At 35.9% G+C, this 12,994-nt stretch overlaps 2 protein-coding genes and 2 non-coding genes across 5 annotated transcripts in view; 1 reads left to right on the plus strand and 3 right to left on the minus strand.

The window, feature by feature from the left end:
• The first annotated feature begins 254 nt into the window (after positions 1-254).
• On the plus strand, positions 255-1,706 carry LOC116432818 (NADH dehydrogenase [ubiquinone] 1 alpha subcomplex assembly factor 4). The gene is made up of 4 exons (XM_031990230.2): positions 255-679; positions 1,008-1,099; positions 1,187-1,403; positions 1,488-1,706. Exons 1-4 carry the CDS (start codon positions 499-501, stop codon positions 1,580-1,582), a joined length of 585 nt encoding a protein of 194 aa, XP_031846090.1. The 5' UTR covers positions 255-498; the 3' UTR covers positions 1,583-1,706.
• A 114-nt stretch (positions 1,707-1,820) lies between these two features.
• Positions 1,821-12,994, minus strand: part of LOC116432813 (xaa-Pro aminopeptidase 1) — a 40,388-nt gene continuing 29,214 nt past the window's right edge. The window contains exons 2-13 of one of the 2 annotated variants that reach the window (XM_031990213.2): positions 10,768-10,991; positions 10,410-10,451; positions 9,935-10,114; positions 8,202-8,319; positions 6,240-6,618; positions 6,051-6,171; positions 3,685-4,048; positions 3,236-3,469; positions 2,620-2,786; positions 2,449-2,541; positions 2,046-2,277; positions 1,821-1,970 (exon numbers count right to left, since the gene is read on the minus strand). In XM_031990213.2, coding sequence (XP_031846073.1) covers positions 1,948-1,970; positions 2,046-2,277; positions 2,449-2,541; positions 2,620-2,786; positions 3,236-3,469; positions 3,685-4,048; positions 6,051-6,171; positions 6,240-6,618; positions 8,202-8,319; positions 9,935-10,114; positions 10,410-10,451; positions 10,768-10,991 — 2,177 coding nt within the window. In that variant the 3' untranslated portion in view covers positions 1,821-1,947. The remainder of the gene's footprint in view (positions 1,971-2,045; positions 2,278-2,448; positions 2,542-2,619; positions 2,787-3,235; positions 3,470-3,684; positions 4,049-6,050; positions 6,172-6,239; positions 6,619-8,201; positions 8,320-9,934; positions 10,115-10,409; positions 10,452-10,767; positions 10,992-12,994) is intronic. The other variant, XM_031990215.2, reaches the window with a different exon arrangement.
• Positions 8,860-9,076, minus strand: LOC116432848 (small nucleolar RNA U3). Its single transcript, XR_004236180.1, has one exon. It is a non-coding gene; the product is annotated as a small nucleolar RNA U3 (small nucleolar RNA).
• Positions 11,220-11,292, minus strand: TRNAA-AGC (transfer RNA alanine (anticodon AGC)). The gene has a single exon. It is a non-coding gene; the product is annotated as a tRNA-Ala (tRNA).

Here is a 12,994-nt window from a genome sequence, read left to right on the forward strand (position 1 = left end):
TGCACAATCTTTAATATTAAATTAAGTCCTATGAGTTTTAACTTGACATCTACGAAGTTGTAGAAATTTCCTCCTAATTCTTGTTTATATTTTATTCAAGTTAGATGCACTGGGAAGAAGTAAGGCGAAGAGAAATTTCCATGAACCCCATCTAAGGACATACTTTTTTGTTACTAAATGTAAGTAGGTGGTTTCCATGAAAAACCGTTAGTGACTTGTCACAAGTAAATTTAGATTTAAATAAATTAATATGTTGGTATTACTAGTCAAGTATAGAGATGGCACTAAAAAGAGGTGTAGGTTATGTGACATTAACCTATTCATTGTGTATACACGTTTAAAAATTTTACTACTCTGTCAATTTACTGTTTAGCAGATAGTATATTTTGTGTCGCAATTCTGAATATTGTAGATTCATTAATTCCTTCTTAGGCAGCAAAGTGTGATGTGAATTGTACGTTGTAATTTAGTATTATTTTTTAATGTTTAAAAATTAAAATGGGGAAAAAGTCGCCAAATATATGGAAGGGGGCATTATCGTACATATATTCACGTTTAACTCGACCATTTCGTAATTTTAATATTACGAATCGAACAAGCAAGGTTTTATCAAAAGATAAACCCGATGCTGCACCTCAATATCCTACAGTAGTTAAACAAAAAGAATTAGTAAATAAAAGTAAGTAATTCTGATTTTCGTATGATTATTAAATGTAATAATTTAAACATTTTTTGAAAATAAAGCGTATTTTAATATTTTATTTTAAGGTACCTATAATTAAACAAGACTTGTAGTTGTGCTAAAAGTCATAATAAATTTTGTTTTAATCAAACACATTCAATAACTTTTGTTGACTTTATAATTAGATTCATTGATTATTATTATTATATGTCATAAGGGATTGCACAAATTATCTCTAACATATAATTCTTTCTACAGATAAAAATAGTTATAAATATAAAAAGTTATGTTGTACATTGTATCCTAATAGATGTTTTTATTTTAGTGTACCCAAATTTCATGGAAAACCATTACAAAAAGGATATGCAATTAGATGATTATTTAAAGAAAGTTTATGTCACATCTAAAGATTCTATGGTATGCATCTTTTTAATGATAGTTGAATACAATAATATTTAATAAGAAAAATAAGGATTCAAAACATGTTTTGCATATGTTTATAAGAAAGTAACAGAGGAATCTGGTTCAAGTAAGTTATTACCCCAAAGAAGATATAATCTAAGGGAAGCTGAGTTTCCTTATGAAAACATTGGTCGGATTCCTGAAGGTAAATGTTCCCTGCAAGATGCTTTATATTTTATACACATGCATAGTGACGATCCTAATAAATATACTGTAGAACAAATAGCTACTGAATACAAGCTAGATAAACAGGTAGTAGGTAAGTGATAGTTACTATAAAGGAACAAATTATGCAACAGGATCAAGAAATATTTTAATAGTGTTACATTGTGTTTTGTTTCAGAAAATATTTTGAAATATTTTGTGATTCCTATTTCATTGAGTACAATATTTGAAGAAGATCAAACATCTGACCCTCCGCTATTAAAAGAAAAGTAATTATATTGTAATTTATTGTATATTTCATTTAAGTGTTGTATAGATAATTGAATAATTATGTAACGAATAAATAAATTATACGTATTTACAAAAAAATATAATTACACAAATGATCGCATGACAATATGGTTGTTTACAATTTCTAATTGCTATGTATACCCATTTCCATTTATATTACACAGTACAAATTATGAAAATTTAAAAACAAATAACCACTAGTCGCGATAAAAGATGATGTAATACATCTTTATATTTATATAAATATAACATTTCAAATAAACTATTTATTATACAAATAACTTAAAATTGATCCATTTATTTTCACTCGCTAAAATTTCACAAACTAATGCTTTCCCTCCTTTTAATTAACTCCATATATAGGAAAGACCTGAAACATAAACGAATATTTAGAGAAGATTTTCATCATTTTTATTCATTTCAAATGTGATCAAGTTTTACTTACTAGGTAGTGCATGATAGATGAAGACAACGAGAACTAACACATGGAATTGTTTAAACGTGGAAGGTGACGAGTGAGAGTGGCCGAAAAGTAATCCCTTATCGACCGGACTCGACTCCGGAATGACTGCAGTTTTTCTCAGCAACCAGTCGAAAGCGTTCATTTTAAGTCTCCTTTTTAATTCTGGCCCAACTTCGTCCCGAATTCGACGATTATAATTATTTAACCACCATTTCTGCAGAAATTTAATTTACAAAAATTCACAGTATACTTCTTCAACTTTTGATGGTTCTTAATTTTTTTTTTTATTTTTGTATCTCATTTTTGTATTTCATTAATTATATTTCCGGCTATTGGACCGCGTTTACTGATTGTGTAAATACGTTGTGCGAATAAATAAACTCACGTGGGATGGAGTCAACATGCTAGTGTCAATCAATTTCGGCTCGTATGGTACCAGAGTTGCGTCTCTGAATTTTAGAAATGTTTCCGTGTCTCCCTACAAGAACGTTACAGTTACGTTTGCAGATTAAAATACCTAATAAGCTTTTAAAAGAGAATTTTGTTCGAAAGTTACCGGTTTACTCGCTTCTACGACCTCGAGGATGTTCTCCAATCGCACGCCGAAATCGCCTTTCTTGTAGTATCCTGGTTCGTTGGACAAAAAATATCCTGGCCGCAGTTCAATTGGCCCGCATCCTTCGTCTGATGTTGCAACTTGCATGTAGGATATGCTAATAGGTGCTGGAAATTCAGATAACACAATCAGTAAAGCTAATTACCCATAGTAAACTTTGCTTAAACAAATTTCATATCTCCCGAAGAAAATTTTGAAAGACAGTTAATTCTACTTAACTTACGAACTAAGCTTAGCTTATTTAACACTAGAACTATCGTACCAGTCAAAATGACTGGTTTCGATTTCTTGTTTCGTAATTATTAATGTCTCAAAAGCATTAAACATTCGAAAAGATCTTGAAAATAAATAATTTCACATGAATACTATAATCTATTGTTACAATTTTTATAGGGATTACATATTAATCGTGTTAAATGCTCAGCAGTTCTAGTGTTAATGAAATTACTTTTTAGTAAATTCTCAAAAGTTCAACAATAAAGTGAAAACGAATTGGCAGATAACATGATAAATTGTTTTAGTAAATGCTTAATTGTTTGAATGCGAAGATACGAACATTCGTGTACAGACAGGAAGTGACCGATCCCGTGGCCAGTTCCATGCAAGTAATCATAACCGACATTCCATAATGGAGATCTTGCGACAACATCCAGGTGACTGGACTTTAAGGTACTCGGGAATACCATGGATGATAATTGTATCGCTCCAATTAAGACCCTGGTGTACGCTTTCTTTTGCTCCTCAGTTGGAATTCCGAAATGGAGGGTCCTCGTTATATCGGTTGTTCCATCTGTTACCCAAAAAGTGTAAAAAATATTTGGAAGGAATGTAGGATCGTGAAAATCAATCATTTGCTCTTGAAATTTTCAAGTTATTTTAATATTAATCATACTATAGGTTTCCCAGAATGTCACAGAACTTTTTTTAATAAGAATACAGGGAAAATTCGAATTATATTCTTAAGTTAATCAGAATGTGAGATAATTATTTTGAGCAATTCTTTACCTAAATATTGACCTCCAGAGTCCACCACTAAGGTGGACGTCTTCCCGATCATGATATTCGTGAGATTGTTGGGTTCGTAATGGGGAATCGCTGCATGAGGCCCATACCCAGCGATGGTCGGAAACGAGATGCCCTTATTGTTGTCCTGCTCGTAACGGAACTCGTTCGCCAACCTGGCCACCTGCATCTCGTCCCAACCATCCGAGTTCAATTCGTACTGCTCCTCCATGTACGCTAAAAAATCGCACATCGCCACAGCGTCCCTCAGGTGAGATCTTCGCATACCCTCCACCTCGACTGGATTCTTTTGTGCTCGAAGATTCACCACTGGTGAAGGTTTCGGTAAACGTTTCTCCGATGGGATCTAAAAATCAATTGGACAACAAAGTTGTCAAACGATGATTTTAATTATTAAATTAATTAATTGTTTGAAACTAAACAGAAGGTCGCCAACGGCATTTTTGGTCGTACAACGAAACATTGTGGCCCGTAAATCGAAAAAGTGCCATAATTAAAATTAAAAGAGGGTGAAACTACTAGCGCACATTTCTGCTTAAACGCGATTTTCGTTCATAGCGCTCGAAGATGTCAAATTCTAGACATATGTAGATACGTACATGCACAGATTCTCCAGAGGATAAATAGGATATTAGTACTATCGGTTGTTTTCACCGAACGCATGAGTTTCTCGACCAAATCGATGGTTTCCGTCGGACGCATATATGCGGTGGTAGTTCAAGGATTTAACACGTTGACTGCCACGAGAATTTCTAGCGTTTTGAATAGTAATATTTATTCTTCAATAACAAAGGCATAATCACATTACATTGTGATCTAGCTACTTATCCTACTAAATATTTTTGTTTAAAATCAAGTTTCTTATTGCAATTGTTCTTCAGCAATTTGAGAGCTCCGGGTCATCGGTGACCGTCGTGTCAGTCAACGTGTCAACTGAAGGGTAGCAATAAACTTCGCCGCTCAGCATCTTAGGGCTCGAGCGGCAAGCGTTATCCGCACGGCAAGTGCAGAAGCGAACTGACTGGTAGCAGCCAGTGGATTAGACCCTGGTGTCCGATGCCGCGGGCGTCCAGGCGTCCCTAAGCTCCGGCTAGCATGCCGAGGAGAAGGTAAACCGACACGCCACAGTGGTACGACCGCGTCCGACCAGTTACAGCGTTTTGCATGCTGTCTTGTTGCCCGCCATCTGTGTCTAGACATTTCAGTAATCAGAATACGGCGGGCCGCGCGAAAGAGTGCTTGTCCGTGTTTGGTCTACGTCTACGGAGGTGTGTCAGCTCGTCACGTGGCGATCAAGCTAAGCTCAACAAGCTCTACGAGACTAGGGTAACATGAAGCGGAAGGTGTATGTTCGCCTAGGATTATCCGCTCTAATACATGCGCAGCTGAACCGGTCCCTGTGTATTCGACGCTATTCCGAGAATCATTGCCGAGTGTCGCTTTTAACCGATTGACGCACAGTATTCCGTTAAATGACTTCTTTTCTTTATTAACACTAGAACTACCGAGCAGTCAAATTGAAGTTTTCGGATTTTTCTGTAGGGACTCTAAGAGTGCAGCTATTGAGATTCAATTGACTTATAATTCACGTGTTACTGAGTCAATTTTATCTAAGTCAATGCTATCTTTTCAATAATTGTAAAAGAACGAATGGGTCATTTTGAATGAAATCTAAGAAGTATTCGATAGGATTTGTGCTGGTAATATATGTGACACCCATAGACGATTGTATGCGTCAATGGGCTGAGGCACGTTTCGCATTAAGATTTTACATTAGTTCACGTATATTTTCGTTAACATGCACTGTCAGGAAACTTATGTTTGTTAATACTTTGACTGCCACGGCGATCGATGACCGGAGCTTTCAAATTACAAGAAAATAATGATGACTTGGAAAATAATTGATTTCGAATACAAATTTTCTGCGACGTAAATAACTAGACGACAGGGTAATATAAGAATTTTCATATGAAAGAATAATCCTTTCTTCGTACCTTTGCTATAGAAAGGATAAGTGATACATAAAACGCTGTTTCTCGTGGCAGTCAACGTGTTAAATAATTATCTCTATCCAATATGTTATCCTAACCATTATTCAACTATTAACCCTTCACAGACGAAGATTCTTTGAAACGTAAAACCTTCAATAGATCAAGCTAAATTATACATCAATTGCTTAATTAACAGAAAAAAAGGAAACTAAGTACCGACCTCTTGTTGCCCGACTAATCAAATCATTTGTCTACGATTTAGTTTTCCGAACATGAAATTTCCGCCTCGGAATGTCGATATTCGTCCGCGAAGGGTTGAAAACTTCCTAAGTTCAATTGTCTTGAATTAGTACCTACAGAATTGAATACTTCCATGGAGGCGCCTGGAGTATAACCGCACTGCGTCGGCAGCCACACGGTGTTCCACGCTTGAGACATAGTTCGCAAATCGTACCAAATGGACGTGTAATTATGCCAGCTGTAAAGAAACGCACACGTGAGTAAAGTTTAAAAAATCGGACGGCTCGTTTTCACTGGTGCCCTTACTTCACGCAGTTCTCGTGGTTGCAATAGTCCATCTTCAAATGCACCTCGACGGAGCGCAGAATTTTCTGCCGCGGCGTGTACAGGTGGATCGAACCCAGGGTAACGACAGCGTACGCCCGTAACACGGGCGTGTTGGGCAGGTCGTATCCGCGAATATTGAATAGCCAGGCTATCTCGTCGAGCGCGGTGACGACGAACGCGTCGGCGTTCGACGCTTCCATTTCCGCACGGACCAACTGGACCTTTTCCTGCCAGGCTTTTCCGGCGTACTTGTCCAGCAGCGGATAAGCCGCGTGCGGATTGTAATTCGGTCGGCCGACCTGCCAGATCAAGTCCACCAGGTTGTTACGGACAGGAACCAATTTTACGGGTGAATTCGCTGAACATGAACGCTATCGTTAATTTGGGGATGGTATCGTCCGACGAAGATGGACGACGTTTCTATCTCTTAACACGTTGAACGCCGCGGGGGTCACCGGTGGCCTCCAACCAAATTGAATTACTGTAGTTCACTCGATGAAACGGTTATTTGGAAACATTTATATATTACAAATAATGTCACTTAATCTCGTGACGTCCAGCTAGAAGAATGTTGAATTATTACTAATGCCAAGCTAGTGAAAGCAAAAATTCCCAAGCTTCATGTATCTTTAGTCTAAACGAAGGCGATAGAGAGGCAACCAGATGTGTCTGGATTTTGTCACGCGAATGAGAGACTTCTCCGGCAAGGCCGAAAACGGACTCCAACTTACTTTTGGGTGGTTAGTGTCACTCGCGTTCGAGAACTTGAAAGAGCTAGACGTGTTCTTCAAAGACGTTATAATAAAGTCACGATCAAATGATTTAATATTATAGTTTCTTCCATTTTGTGTATTTTTATTTTTAAAATCGTGCGGCATTCAACGTGTTAACCATCATCATTCGTACTTCTAACAGTGTAACACCCTTCCAGCATTAACACTAGAACTGCCGGATGGGTCAGAATGACCCATTCTCGATTTCTTCGTTTATAATCATTGAGAACGCGCAGATACTTGATTGAGAGATTATTGCGGAAACTGATTTAGTAATACTTAAATTGACGTATAAATCAATTGAAATCTTGATAATACACTTGTGGCTCTCACGAAGAAATTTTCAAAAGTTAGTTTGAGTACTCGGTAGTTCTAATGTTAACCCATTGGCGTACTATTTACTTTCGATACTAAGTTCGTGTCAAGTAAAAACTAGCGACAATTTGGAAGAAATGCAGTGAAATTGTCCATTCTACTTCAAGTGGATATTTCATTTAAAGATAATACATTGGTAGCAAAATAGTTGTTTCCTTTGATCCGTGGCTAATGAGCAACTTGATTGTGGTTAAATTAGTCTAGAAATCTTCATCGCGAGTCTCGCTCGTCATTGTACGACAAGGGATCAATGATCTCATTTTTCCAACAATTTATATGCCCTTTTCAAGAGATGGCAAGTAAATAAATTAATTTGACGCTTGTCTTTTAATCTTTTGCACTCGAATGTGTTTTACTGAAAATATCCAGCATTCTCCGGCGAGATATGAACGACATTGTTTGAAACTGATTTAACGATAGTTCACAGATAAATTAAGCAACAAAGGTATTTTATTTAAATATTTTACATTGCAGTACAAAGTTTCATTTAGAATACTAAATACTCAACTTAAAAGTTTTGTTGTATCAAATCGAGTGGTGACTGAGAGTCACATCTCGAGTGCAAAGGGTTAAATTTCTCACGGTAAATTGGATTGGAAACAGATGAGACCATAAATTCGTCAAACATAGGGACGTGAGTGAATTAAAAGTTCATTTAAGTTGGCGCGCGCGATGTTTTAGTGCGGCGCCGACGTTTGTAGGTTTGCTCGCTGACAAACTGTGCAACGATACATATAAATCGAATGTTTGTTCACACCGACAGGTTTAATGCTTTTCAGACAGGATTCATTACCTAATTTCTCTTCCCAAGTTTCCCAGTCGACGGCGGAAACTAACGTTGGATCAGCGCCAATACGTACTGAAAGGTTGCTTTGAAATTCGTGTTTCAGCCATTCTGTTAGCGTGGGTACCTACGTGATTGGAAATATTTAATCGTTAAAGGGATTCAGATTGATAAATAGATTTTATGAAACGTTGCACTTAACGCAATGCGCAGTCATTATTTTTGTTAATTCTGATACATCGCGAATGATGACAAAGTTAATTTTCTGAATTTTGGCAAATACTTAAAAAATGTATTCATTATAAAATATTTATTATATTACATATTTTGTAAGTGTATAATAAATAACGTTTACTGCCTTAGCAAAGTACAACTTAATACCATTATATATCAAAGTTATTTATCATTATTATATATCATTATATGTTTACTGTTTTATTAAAGTTAAACTTAATGTCATTATACATCAAATTGGTAAAATAAAAACTTCATCTTTCATAACGTTATACAAATACTTAATACGATTTAGAAAAGAATAAAAAGAGATGACGTATTTTATTATTAGATAATTTAGTTAATCAAATTATTTAATTACAAAAGTTTCGAATAATTGATCTTTAATAACTAAAAATAAAACTTATGTTTGGATATTAAATATACAAGAAGAACCACTCAGAAAGCCCCAATTCCCAGGCCCCTTGCACTGAGTGCAAGGGGTGAACGATCATCGATGACTGAGGAATCGAACAGTGTCAACTCCTCGAGTCTTCCTCACGCTCAGGGAAAGGAGCTACGCCTCCTCATCGTGGTTACATCAACTCTCTGTTTGGGCAGAGATCGAAAAGAAGATCTACTACAGAAATGATCCTGTGAAGTACGATCTTGCTTTTCCTCGGTGCGACGAAGGTATATATGCTATTCAGTGTATTATTTCAGCAGCGAGAGAGCGTTCAACTCGGTGTCCATCTAGTGGCGACAAGCGGTACTACATATATTACATCACCCCGAAATACTGAATACATACGTACATTGAATAAGTACAAACCTACATATATATTTCATAAAAACGACATCCTCGAGTATATTACGAATGATTAAAATATTTTTTACATTATGGATATAAAAATCATGATACTATTATGTTAACACGTTGAATGCCGTACGATTTCATAGAGCAAAATACCCGAATCGAAGAAATATAATATTACATCAATTTGATTTGAATTGCACGATTATTATTGCATGTTTATCTAGCTGAATGTCACTTCTTTTCGAATAATCAAGTTTAACGGAGTAAACTATAGTAATCGATTCGGTTAGGGGCCATCGGTGACCGCCACGGCATTCAATGTGTTAACATGTAACCCTTTGCGGACGAAGGTTCATCAAAGTACGCAACGCTTGTAACATATGAAGGTAAATTACACATCGAATGTTTAAACAATAGAAAAAAAGGAAACTATACACTGATCATTTGCTATGCAAGTAATTAAATCATTCGTTTAAAGTTTAGTATTTCATCAAATGTGAAAATTTCATCTCGCCGAGATGTCGGCGTTCGTTTGCAAAGGGTTAATCCGATTGTAAAATATTATCTCTTAATTTACTAAGATAAATATATTGCAACGCTGTACTAATGTCATCATATTGAAATGTTATTTCATTTTTTAATAATTATAGTATGCACCTATCTATACATAGAAATCAGAGAATTTAAAATCTTAATTCGAATGGAAACTTACGTTTTCTCTGCCACGTTTCATAAGTATCCAATTGCAATCAAGCTGTTGGTCAGCTTGATCGTGATATCTCCCATCAGTCCAAAACACAGCCTTGTTCAACGTAATAACAGCCTCTCCGGCACTGCCATAGAATCCGGTGATGAATTCTCTTCTCATATCTCGTGGATCCAGCGATTCGCTCTAATGGTAAAGTTGATGCTTTCATTACAGGTTTATAAGGGAATTATAAGCAATACCAGTTGTTAATATTTAAGATTGCAAAGCTCTTGACGATTAATGATATTTAATTGAAACGGAACAGCACTCGGGATTAAAAAGCACCGCGGCGAAATTAGGGGATGCTGACGATCGGGAGCTTATGATCGAGAATATTAAGGCGCAATCTCAGTGCCATCAAAACTGAGTTCTTGACAAACTGGTAAACTCAGGGGAAGCATCAGATATTTGCAAACGCGATGTCTTACGCGAGTTATACCTCCAACGGCCCCCCATGGCCGTGACTAACGTAGTTCACTGTCTGCAACGTTAAGTTTACACATATGTCTTCAGGTTGATGAAAAGGCAACATTGATATTAGCTGTTTCACTATGATAGAACATATCAAAATACTCGCTTGTAGACTGCAAATGTTCATGCACGTGCAGCATGTTTAGAAATATACAAAATTCAGAAAAATAAATATTTCAATATCTTAATTTGAATATTTTCTCCCCTTGTTTGTATATAGACCTTCAAATATGTATAATTGCATGAACATATGTAGTACAGTTATTGGAAAAGTTGTTTACAGTACACCAAATGATTGATGTGCATAATGTACAATATTTAATTACCTGATGTGCATCGTCTGAAGTGACAATATATCCATTCAGAGGTGGTCCTTGGATAGAAGCAATGCGGACCATTTCTGATCGTAATTGTTTCAGTCTTAATGAAGTGTCCTGCCTGTTTGGTGGCTGTTTGTTGCCCCTTGGTGGACAGTGAAATCTCTTTGCTCCATTGTAGTCCAGAAGTGGCTCAGGGATTTTATATTCGTCGAGCAGTGCATCGATCCCACCTGGAGACATATATTTATCATATAAATATATTTTATCATATTTAGAACTCCAGGAGATAAAAAATAAAATTAAAATATTTAGCCAGTAACTGTTTTATTTTATATTCTAATATATTTTTAATTCAAATATTCATGTAATTGCGTAGTGAAATGTATTTACTTGTTTTTAATGAAATATTTTATCGTTTAAAATAAAAAAAGGTAGTAAAAAACGAAACTTCCGATATTTGGAGGCGCCGGGTATCGATCCCGGTACCTCTCGCATGCTAAGCGAGCGCTCTACCATCTGAGCTACGCCCCCGGTGAAATGTACAGTTTTAAATAAGTATATATTGTAGGAGTTCTCTTTACAAAGGATTGAAACTTTTTATAAAATAATATTAAAGGAAGTATAATCAAGTTAGAATATGTGAATCTATGTATTTAATCTATAAAGTGTGTACATTATATGTTATTTATCAATACAAATATATAAACATATAGGAATATATTATCTGCCTTAAGTGTTTTTTCTTAGAATTTCTTCAGAATTCAGAAATCAGACACTATCATTCTTCAATAAATAATTAACAACAATTCTTTCATTGATTATTCATTATCCGAAGAATTTAGGTTCCATAAAATATCTAAAAATTAATTCAACATACACGGAAAACAATAGTCTATGACTTATACTTCACACGATGAATAATAAGTAGAAATAGCAAGCAGTAGACAGACTACTTCTCCACGAACGCTTACATGAACCTATATAAAACCCGAATTTTCTGAAAATTTCGATATAAACAAAATTCATTTCGATTTATTTTTTCAATAATGATCATATAAAAACATCTGTCATTATCGTTCAGACCATACTTCATACAAAATTCCACAAAATTAACATTCTTTTTCCCATAAAAAAAATGTATTTATTACAAACTCAGGTGATTTGTTAAGAATAAATAAACCAATATTCACTCAATGCAAATATGTTCTTTATACAAAACAGTGAATTTAATTCTGACAAACTCAGTGCAATGAATTAACAGTCTCTGTCATGCGTTAAGAATGAATTGGTCGATAGTGATTGGCCACCGTGTCGCGCGAAGTGAAAGGGACAAGAATGCCGGGTTCACGGTACGAGTATTTAAACAGGTCCTGTGGGAATCCAGAGGGTGTGCTGAGTGGTGCTCACATAGCAGGGAATCAGATTCATCGAGGAGGTCAGCCATTCCGAAATCCACGTTTCGATCGGTCCAGATATTCGCACATTAGCTTTTATTTAATTATTAGTGATTTCCACGGCCGAAATGCCACTCGCAATAATCACCTGCTCCTCGACAGGTATTTCGCCATTTAAAAATATGGAAATTCATTCGATTTTCACGACCAATAAACCTGTTACATCTGTTCCATTGCTGAAACCTTGGAAAATCGATACACGGTTACAGAAACGACGGGAACAAACTTTCCGTCGCGTCTGTACGGCGTGTCCAGGGCAACCGGTTACCGAATTGTTTAATTTAATAATTTAACGTAAATATCAAGTAATATTAAATATGTTACTAGGGTAGTAGGAGTGCGGTGAAAGCGAGTTTTACTCTGTTGTAACTTTACAATTTTCACCGCGCAAGTTTTCCATGCCCGCGCTCGTGTAAGCGTTCAAGGGCTCGAAGGGCGGGCGACACTTTTTCCTTCTTTTCTCCATTCTCGGTCGCGACAAGTCACGCGAACCTGTCTCCGCAATTTCTTAGCGATCTGACATGTATTCTTTCACCGGATTTTTATCTCGTGCACAGTTATGAAAAATTATATTTTGAAACGTTCCTCGGAGGAACTCGGTTAAACGGATAAATGGCGAACATTGGTAACGTGTCGTTTCATTATTTTTTAGAATATTTCCTTTAGACGAATTTATTCTGAAGATCTTGACACCTCGTTAATTGGTTTTTAATTAGTTCAAGGGAGATATCTTTGAAGCAATTGTTCAAAAGTGTAATTTATGTCGTGCGAATTTTTAT

This window comes from Nomia melanderi, chromosome 9, assembly GCF_051020985.1.
Source record: "Nomia melanderi isolate GNS246 chromosome 9, iyNomMela1, whole genome shotgun sequence".
In the NCBI taxonomy this organism is placed as follows: Eukaryota; Metazoa; Arthropoda; class Insecta; order Hymenoptera; family Halictidae; genus Nomia; species Nomia melanderi.